Here is a 10,705-nt window from a genome sequence, read left to right on the forward strand (position 1 = left end):
ATTATTTTTTTCTTTATATTATATTATTTTATTTTCTTTAATATATATATTAACGTATATATATAGTTAAAATTTAAATGCTTTTTTGTTGTGTAGTATTTTTACTTTTTTTTTAACAAAGATTAAATAATATTGTGTATTAAAAATTAACTTGGAGTTTCTTTGGTGCTTTTACAATATACCATATATATCATATATAGAGAGGATTACACATAATCTTGAGTCGGACCGACGCTCATGCTTAAATAAAGATGGCGATGATGGCTGAAATTGATTCTTGTAGCATGGTTAGATATCAATGTTTTTGCTATGAAATTGCTATTATAGTTAAAAAACGCATTATCGTTCAATAAATTTGTAAATTGATTAATTTTTAGAACGAAATGGCTTCGAATGTGTCATCATCATTGATGAACAGCACTGAGAACAGCAGAGAGGAGAACAGCAGAGACACTGATGGTTTGTTTTTGCTCTCATCTTGAATCTTGTTCTTTCGTTTCGTTACTTTTCCATCAATTATGATATGATTTATTTGTTTCGGTATTTTTTATTGAAAAGACATTCCACATGCAGGGTGTACCACTGTACCTATTTAAAAAGTTATAAAAAATAAACTATTATATAAAAATAAAATAAAGTTAAGGACAAAAAAGTCAAAACTGTTTTATCTTAGGAATGCGACGTTTGATTTGCATAGATCATAAGAGAATCATAAGCTCATATGACATATATACTATAATAATAAATAAGTAGACAGGAGCCTGAAAGTCTTTTATTATGTTGCTCATTTTCTTATGTTGTAGGATGATGAGAAGACTCACTTTCAATTCGACGGATTGTTTGTCAACCTTATCTCAAATGTAATTGGTTGAATCAATGAACCACAGTTTAATTGAATTAACAAATATAATTAATGTTTATTTGATTTTGTTTAATAATTTTAATTAATTTATTTATTTAGTTTTAATTATATCTAAATCCATGTAATTGCAATCATAATTATGTAAATTTTTTTGAGGCTTAGATTTTTATTTGCAGTTTGCTGTACATACATGTAATCAGAGCTGGTTGATGAACTTAATGTAATATTTCAAAATTTTGACTCACTATAATAATATAATCACTGTATAATTTATAATACAAATTTGGCAGGAGTTGGTGCAACTTTCAGCAAAATTATGAACTACTATATAATATTTTGATTTGATGATTTTTCTATATTATATAACTATAAAATTTATATACATATTTCCTAACTATTCGATAATATACAACAATAATTTGTTTTATTGTCTGATAAAAACTGATGTATTTAAATTTAAGGATTCAATGATCTTATGTCAAACAATGTCGTAGAGGAGAAACAGGTCGGAGTTGTGTTGATGGGACCAGGAGCCAGGAAGGACCAGCAAATTTATGACTTGCCAAAACTAACAAGTCTCCAAAAAGAAAACATTCAAAAAGCAAAAAAGTATGCAATGGAACAAAGTATCAGGACTGTTTTATTGAAACAGACCATCACCCATCAGCAACAGGTTTTCAACGTTGACTGGCTGATTGATTTCTTTAATGAATGGTGGTGCTCTTTTATAGGAGTGCACCAAATTTGCATTGGACATTGTAAATAATTCAATTAAAATTATATTGGCTTTTACTCTTAAATATTTTCAATTTATTTTTTCATCACAAAATATTTTTAATTTTCGAAACAGCAAATGATGAATTTACAAAATTCAATACAAAGACAGCAAGCAGTTGCTTTAATGTGCAGGTTCACTACAAATCTTATTTGTTTTTTTTAATTTCTTCAATTTACTTATTTTCTTCAACTCCTGCACTAATCAACATTAATATAATCAAAATATTATTTTTGCTAGAGTATACATAGGCTCAATAAATTTTGAAATTAAAGAAGAAATGATCAGGCAAGCATTTCTACCATTTGGTCCAATCAAAAGTATGAGCATGCCTTACGATACTGTGGGCAAACATCACAAGGTTGGTTGGTTTTTTGGTCCTCATAGGTCGATCAACTTTCTATTTTTTCATTCAAGTAGCTAGTAGTTAGTATAATTTATAAAAAAAAGTAATGTATGAAACTTGATGATGCCAGGGGTTTGCATTCTTAGAGTACGAGACCCCTGAGGCAGCAGCTCTTTGCTTGGACCAGATGAATGGTATCATGATATCAGGGTACACTATAAAGGTCTGTAAGGTCTGTGACCTATGCTTCTTCTTCAATTAAGTAACTTATCCTATTACCATTTATAATAGCTATTTTAATAATGTTTATAAATTTTTATAAAAATTTATTTTAACTGAATAAGAATAGTTGACTCTTATTATCTTTTAGCTTTCAACTGTCTTGCTTTGTTTGCAAATGTAGTTGGCTACTTATTTCTCCACGGCCTTAAATTTACATAAATTTTGTTTACCGTGCAACTTCTTATACAGTATCATGGACTCTGTTTGAGTTTTAAATATAAATTTTTTGGTGGAAATATTTGTTCTCTTCCTGGTTTACAGAGAGGAACTGAATGAGTAGCATTGTCTCTATGTCAAGAAAGAATTTCATAGTGTTAGAATGTTTTCATTAATATTCACTCAAAAACAATGCCGATAGATCATTCACAAATTGAACGAACAATTGGCAGCCATATAAGCTGTGGCAAATCTAGACAATGTTGATGAGTGGACTGAAATTTAAAAAATGTTACATATTTCAAAAAAATTATAAATGTTACCACTTTTTAAATTTGACCAAGAAATTAACCAAATGTTTGCTAGTGTAGCCAACTTTAGGCCTGCAAGATTTTTTGCTAACACACCATTTTTGTTTGATTTTGTACTTGAAAACGGTCTCAAATTGGGACATAATATAGGGTGGCCATTGCGGCTCCGTGTAAAGGAATTATTGCATACACTGCATATGGTAATCTTTCTAATTAGTGAAAATTGTAACTGTAGAACAGTTTTCATCAGCTCAGATTTCATTTCTCAGGTTCTTCCTCCATCTATTCAATTCTATCTCAACTTACATCTTTTCTCTTTTTCTCATCCTTCCCAATATTCGATTTTATGGGTTGTCATAAATCTGCCATCTCCTGGCTTTTGTTTGCAAATTTATGTGGTTTAAGGAATTTGGTTTTGAAAATTTAAAAGGTTGGTCGACCAAGTAACATGCCACAAGCTCAGATAATCATCGACAAGATCATGGAAGAATCCAAGTCGTATAATCGAATATACGTTGCTGCCATACATCCAGACCTCACTGAAAATGACATTAAAAGGTTTCCATGCATTTAGCTGTATTTTAGCATGCTTAATTGGAATGTTTTAATTGATTAGATATACCGTTTAATGATAATAACCTGTATACAAATATTTATACAAAGTGTGTTTGAAGCATTTGGCCGCATAACACATTGTCAGTTGGCACCTGATCCTAATAGGCCTAACAAGCACAAGTGAGTTTGCTGAAAATTATTTTTCTTCTGAAACAATGTTCTTAAATGTATTGATGTTTGTTATAAATTATTGTCTTGCCATTATTTATCAGTCATTTGTTGCAATAAAATCCAGATAACATGCTGCCTTTTCAATCACCATTGTATTGTCATAATAATTAATGCAAGTTACTTTCTATTTCACTTCAGAGGTTATGGTTATTTAGAATTTGAATTGTTGCAGAGCGCGTTGGATGCTGTTATGGGCATGAACTTGTTTGATCTAGGAGGACAGCACCTTCGAGTTGGAAGGGTGAGTGGTGGAATGTTTCAGTGTTGTAGTGATGCTGATGATTATAGAAAGTTGATGTGAAAGTTTGGTGCATGACATCAGTAGCATGTCATAGCATGGGAATGTGATAGAAAAACAACAACAACATGGATAAATATTGTCTGGATGCATGTATTTTTATGATTTTTGCTAGAAGTACCTTATCCAAAAATGTCCTTTGTGATACTTTTAAATTATAATAAAATTTTAACAGGCCATTACTCCGCCAAATGCATTCACGCCACCTCCAACATCTGGATCACTTCCAACAGCATCTGCTATTGCTGCAGCTGCAATAACTGCAAAGATAACTGCGCTGGAAGCCATCAGCAAGGTCGGTTTCTTTTCATCTCTACTCTACTCATTTCACCTCTGTTTCGTTATCATCCATGAACAGTAATGTATTTTAAAATTATATTTTAGCATAGTTTTGATCCTCAAAATTTAAATAAAATCATTTTAGAATCGTGTAAAGATGCCAACCACATTTCAAAAGTTAAAGCTTAAAATTTTTATTAGTTTCCAAAAAAAAATTAGTTGTCATATATGAATATATACATAAGGGCATGCATATTAGAAATTTGCTAAATGTTGGGTTATAATAAGTGTTGCAATATTATTTTGGTTGTTAAAAGTTTTCAGTTTTTACTTTTTTGTTTGTGTTCAGCAAGTTTAAAGTTTTGTTTGTGGCACCTAAAAGAATGTACTTGTTTATCAATCATGACAAGTTAATTTTCCAATTTTTATTAATTTGAAAATTTAATGCAAATTTGCTAACAAATGCCAACAAGAAGAAAACAACAATTGCAAAAGTTCAAAACCACTTGAAAGCCTTATAAACGGAATTAATTGTGCTGTTCAAGACAATAACAAACAACGCTTTTTTGCAATCTTTTTTATAAATTTCATGCATTTATGTTTTATTGTAGTGTTGTACTGGTTAAAAATAATTTTTAAATTAGTATCATTATTTTGTTTTTTACTAATAAAATTATGAAATGCTTTAATTTTACTGACAGCCGGTAGGTGTGGTTGAAATTAATCCAAGTCCTCTGCAGACGTCATCTCTAGCTAATGATGAAAATTCAAGTGAGATAGCAATTCTTTGCTCTGTTGTTTTTGCTATTTCTTTATCCTCAGTTCTAAATAAATATTAACTTTCTGTACATTTTGTTCTTCATTTAAGACTCTCCAGCAACAAGTTCAACGCGTCAAAGAACATCCAAATTTGGAGGTGAGTTTATTTTTATATTTATGTTCATTTGTGCTGCACAGGTGCTGTTTCTTAATGTTTCTGTTAATTAGTTTCAATTGTAATATGAAGTTATAAAAATTAACATTGAGCAGGATTCAGTAGTGGGCCAGGATCGACCAACGTACCACCTCCCAGCATCTACATACCTCCCACTACTCTCGTCAATTCTGCCTCCACTTCAACTTCTAGTGAGTCCATTTGATCGATAACATTTCAACAGTTACAATGAAATCTAAAACTTACTCAACACAACATTGTAGTTCTAGCTCGACTTCATTGATTTACTCTTAAATAACAGGCACTTCAAAACGACCACCTACGAAGGGCGACCCTAACAGCAAATCATCTTCTGACTTGAAAAAGAAACTTGAGATAATGGCTGAGATGTCGGAGTTGGCTGACATCCAAACATTACAACAGCAGGAAGACATTCAGATAAAGGGACACCAGGCCAGACACATGGTCATGCAGAAGTTGCTTAGAAAAAAAGAGGTATGTTTCTCAAAACGCTCAATTCAAATGATTTCAATTGATTGTTTTTTGTAGTCCACCTTGTGAACGCATAGTTTGTGTTGTTTATTTTTCAGTCGTGTTTTTACGTTTACAAATTTATTCCTATAAAAATTGAAGAAGGCAGGCATTTATTTTTATTATCCTTTATGTTCAGAGTCGAGTCATGGTGCTGCAGAACATGGTGGGACCAGAAGATGTGGATGAGGAATTGGAACACGAAGTCACAGACGAATGTTCCAAGTTTGGTGAAGTTGAAAAAGTTGTGATATATCAGGAAAAGCAAGGAGAAGATGATGACGCTCCAATATTTGTTAAGATATTTGTTGAGTTCAAACATCCTACAGGTTGGCTACGTGTTGCTTCTAATAAACTCATCTTATTGCAATTTGTTATAATTTCTTAGTTTCTATTTTTAATTGCTTGCTGCAACATTCTGTCACTGCATTCGTGTAATGGTTTAATTGCAATTTTTTATTACATGTTGTACCCAGGGGTCGAGGCAGCCGTCAGTTCATTGAATGGTAGATTTTTTGCAGGCCGAACTGTGTCAGCCAAACGATACGATCAAGATTTATATGACAACAATGATTTCTCTGCATAATTATTATCTTCAAAAAATTGTTTTAAAATTAATGTGTATTATTATTTGTGAATGTGTAAAAAGCATTTGTATGGCAAGTGTTATAGTTTTATTTAGAAACTGTATCTTACAAAGAATGAATGATTTGTCTGTTACTTTATTATTATTACAAACTTAGGATGTAAATATAAATCTAAATTTTTATTTAATTTTACTTAACAAAAAACGCGTATTGTCACGGAAACAATAAAATATTTTATGCATTCGGAAGATCATGAAATGGGTGGGGTAGAAAATATGTTTTTTAAGAGTCAAAGTAAGCGTTAAGATGCGGCTGCTACTCAGCGTTTGTGAATTTTTTTGGTCAGCTGCATCTAGAATGTTGTTTCACTCCGAACAGTCTGTTGACTTGACCAGTTAGTTCAAGCTTTGTGCTGTCAATTCGAAGAAGGCTTCGTTCTGGAGCAGAAATACCTGTGAGATATGTGTATTGTTGATATGGTCTAATTCAATGTGATTGATCGTGTAGGTACATAAACAGGCGCACAATGAGTTGACACGGTTGATTCAGATGTAGGTGTGAAACGAATGGAGATGGGTGGAGGTTTTTGAATTGTAATATTAAGGAGGGTAGTATGCCATATTTTCTTTATAATATATAACTTCAAAAGGTATCTCAGTATCTCGCTCGTGTATCCATGGTCTGCATACATCTGTGACTGATACTGCGTCCAGTTTACAAAAATTTTGACCTATTATATCTGGTACATAACCAAGTTAAGAATTATTTCCCAGTCGTGTGTCTCTGGATTATTTACCTTCTACTTTTTACTGACACTCATTTTGCTTCACTCAATATCTTATCTCAACAAATTTCATAGAATTTAATCTTTATTTAAATCAATCTATATCTATTGTCATAAAAATTAATTTTGCGTTGTTAATTCTTTCTCTTAATGTCACAACGCAATTTTTCAAAGCATCCTGCAATTTAAACCTTTCAGTTTTTTTAAATTTTCATTGAAACGTTTGCATTTTCGGTTTTCCAGATAGAGCTTTCTCTTTGTTTAATGATCTGCACTTTATAGACATAAGTTCAGTGATCACCAAATCAATTCCGTGAAATAAAAAATTCCGCCAATCATCGTCCTATCAGTTACCTTCTGTTTATTTAATTCGTCCCTATGTAATTTGACCGTATTTACTGAATTAAAGAATCAAATTATATTAATTAAATCTTGAGAGCAAGCAAGAGTTGATTGCATTCCAAGCAAACTTAGCGAAATGAAAATATATTGTTGATAAATCCATACACATACTCGTACCTCATTGCCCCAAGAAGTCCAACCAGACTGCAGATTGCGGGCAAATAATTCCAAACACTTGGCATCTTCTGGCAGATGATCTTTAAAAACTTCTTTGAATTGATAAAAAGGATTCATTTGTTTAAAGCATAATTAACTTTGGAGTTTAGAATCGCATAATAAATTCATACATGATTCTGAGAAGAAAGTATTTATCTGAGGTTCCTGCATGTTAGTCAATGTCGTAATTTTTTCTCAATTATGCAACCTTATAATTTTATTCACACAGCTCACATTAATATCAAACATTCTTTTACGAGGTAGACAAGTGTCTGCTTCAAGTAAGTTTAAAATGTACTGTTCATTCAAATAATTGAAAGGATGCAAAGAATGACAAACCACGAAGGTAGGGCTTGTGAGAATGTATGGCTGATGGAACACTAATGATGACCATTCTGTCTTGTATTTCTTTGCTTTCCAAACTTTCTGATTTCTGAACAGTGTCTAGGTTAATGTTATTAGTTCTATGTTTACTACAATCAATATTGCTGTTTGACATGAGGTGATATTTCTCTAATCTAAATCTTCCCAGCATGAGGAGTTCATAAGGCTTCTTCGGATGTTTTGTTGATGATGTTGAGAGCAGTAATGGATATACAGGCGTTAACTTTTTTGTCACCTAAAGTGCATTCAAAAAGAAGTTATTTAGATAAAACCGGTCTGAGAGGTTAAATTTAAAAGTGAAACAGTGGCGAACCTTCAACCAGTACCACGTGGCAACAAACTGAAGATTCCATGATGGGAACAATTCCTCCCTTACATAATCTTGATATTTTATTTTATTTGTGACCCACACAGCAACAAGGCAGTTTTCATTGCACCACTCAGGCATTGGTATTTTCACAAGATTCAGCATTGAAAAAGTTTCATAGCTAATTTAATTTCATGTTTTTAAAGTTGAAAACTCAAAATTTTAAAATATTTTGAATGTTAACGCAAAAATGATTAAATCCTAATTCTTTAGCCAAAATTTTAGACTACTGCAGAAAGTTTCAAAAACACAAAACTCTAACACTACCTCTTTTTTCGTTTCACAGACTTATTTTGCCATGGAGGATCAACAACAACGAAATCAAACTTGGTTTCAACTGAAATTTTAATATTGAAATATTAATAAAATAATCGCCATCCAAGAACTCATCATCAAAATTACCTTTTGCTAATAAGTCTATTTCACTGAAATCTGACAATAGAAACGAAGAACGGGGTGGTATGATGTAACAGCCATCAGAATTACTCAACAAATTAGCGCAAACGATTTCTTCACTGCTGTTTATTGCTATTTTGTTTAAAATGTTTTTTGGATCTGCCTGCAAATTAGCACACAGCAACAATTAAAATAATCTGTGCAATCATAAACATTGATAAGTATTTTAGTATTTACTCTTACTAAAGTGTGAACATCCACAAGTGAGCCATCATCAAAACATTCATCAACGTAATCATCGTTGTGGATTTCATAATTTCTGCCACCACCCCGATGAATATTCAAAGAACTGTAAAAACTTTCTTGAAGTCGAGCTACAAACTTATTCATGTTTCTGGATTTGACATTATTATCACAAGTGACTTCATTAACATCCTGTAGAACAGAAATATTATGAAGGCAACATCAGTAGTAGTAGCAGCAGCTGCAGCAGTAGTAATAGTTGTAGTAGTAGTGGTAGTAGAAGTCGTAGTAGTAGGAAGGTGATGAATTAAGATGATAGTAATAGTAACATCATTGTTAATATAACAAGGATTAGTCTGAAAAGTACTAACAATATTTTCTTCTGTATTGAATGGAATTTTTAAATTTGACGAGTTATCATCATCTGGATTGAAGTTGTCATGACGATGGTGGTGGCATTCCAATGTTTTTAAGGAAATTTCTTTCAAGACATTTGCTATGTATTCGTCTAACACAAACTGTTAGATAGAGGAAGATTTTTAAATATGAGTTGAATTTTGTTCAAAGTTTTAAAATAAAAAGTTTTTTCCTTAAATTAGATTGTAATTCAAAATCATATCAAAATTCACTAAATTTTCTTTTATTCTTTATAAAAAAAACTCTTACAGATGCTAAATTACAACAGGCAAAATGAAAATATTTTATGAAATGAAGAAAATAATAGAATATTCTAAACTAAATAAACTATAAATAAATAAATTTAATTAAATAGAGTAAATATTAAATAATAATAAGATAATAATAGTTAGGAACTTAATAATTTAATAAAAATAACCATATCAGAGTCTGTTGAATTTGAATGACCTGCAATCAAATCATGCTTTCGCTTGCACTTTCTCTTTAAAAAATAACACTTTCCATTAACTATTAAATTTTAAAATGAACGCATTAAAAAAAGTTAAAAAAGTATTCAAAAAAATCAAAAACTTTCTTCAGCAAGCGATTTTCATTTTCACTATGAGAGTGACAACTCTGCAACTTCTCAAATTGAGTATCACACAAGAACTGTTGGTTGATGTCGTACAGGTTGGGACTGCAAGAAAAACAAACTTTCCCATCAAATCTGGAATCATTATTTTTCCGTATTTTAATATTTTTCAACAAATTATTTGCAAACAACTCGTTGTCAATGTAAACTCCATTTTTGCATGCCCACAGAACCGACATTTTGTGAATTATCGCTCATCAAAGACGCAATACGAAATATAATTACTTATACTTCATGAATATATTTATGAAGATAAATAATTAAATATAAACTAAAATTCTATTTCTTTTATCCTCACTTAATTGTAGTGTGAACTATAGATAGTGTGGTGAACATAGATAAATCCATGAGTATGAATGAATTTGAAAGAGCTTTGGATAACTGTTGGTCTAACGTTATGTGAAAATATAACTATATATATATATATATATATATATATATATATATATATATATATATATATATATATATATATAGTAACAAAGAAGTAACAAAAACTAGCATTGTAAATAGTGACAAAGAAGAGTATGATGCTATCGATGAAGAAAAGGACCAAAGAAGATGACCAGCCAATAAAGAAACCTGACACCTAATTTCCATCTAAATTCACTTTGACAAAGTCAATCTCCATCTAAATTCATTTTGACAAAGTCAATATTTACCTATATAAACAGCAGAAAGCACTGATGATGATTCATTCGGAATCGAAATATGGCCTTATTTGCAGCATAAATTCGGAAAATAAGTTTATTTTGAATTTTAATAAACTAAACGTTCA

General features: G+C 31.0%; 2 protein-coding genes across 2 annotated transcripts; one reads left to right on the forward strand and one right to left on the reverse strand.

Moving 5' to 3' along the window:
- Positions 1-256: 256 nt before the first annotated feature.
- Positions 257-6,223, forward strand: HELRODRAFT_108224 (hypothetical protein; the record flags this gene model as incomplete). Its single annotated transcript, XM_009031017.1, has 16 exons — positions 257-287; positions 378-459; positions 1,324-1,535; positions 1,713-1,771; positions 1,878-1,998; positions 2,114-2,215; positions 3,163-3,290; positions 3,396-3,467; positions 3,657-3,759; positions 3,992-4,111; positions 4,797-4,866; positions 4,964-5,011; positions 5,125-5,220; positions 5,331-5,524; positions 5,700-5,889; positions 6,037-6,223. Coding segments are annotated over 16 exons (1,738 nt in total), but the record flags the coding sequence as incomplete, so codon positions are not given.
- A 1,119-nt stretch (positions 6,224-7,342) lies between these two features.
- HELRODRAFT_69400 (hypothetical protein) lies at positions 7,343-8,709 on the reverse strand (the record flags this gene model as incomplete). Its single annotated transcript, XM_009030574.1, has 6 exons — positions 7,343-7,542; positions 7,829-7,897; positions 7,964-8,108; positions 8,187-8,361; positions 8,505-8,577; positions 8,643-8,709. Coding segments are annotated over 6 exons (729 nt in total), but the record flags the coding sequence as incomplete, so codon positions are not given.
- Between the last annotated feature and the right edge of the window lie 1,996 nt (positions 8,710-10,705).

Source organism: Helobdella robusta (genome assembly GCF_000326865.2).
Source record: "Helobdella robusta unplaced genomic scaffold HELROscaffold_7, whole genome shotgun sequence".
NCBI classification, from domain to species: Eukaryota; Metazoa; Annelida; class Clitellata; order Rhynchobdellida; family Glossiphoniidae; genus Helobdella; species Helobdella robusta.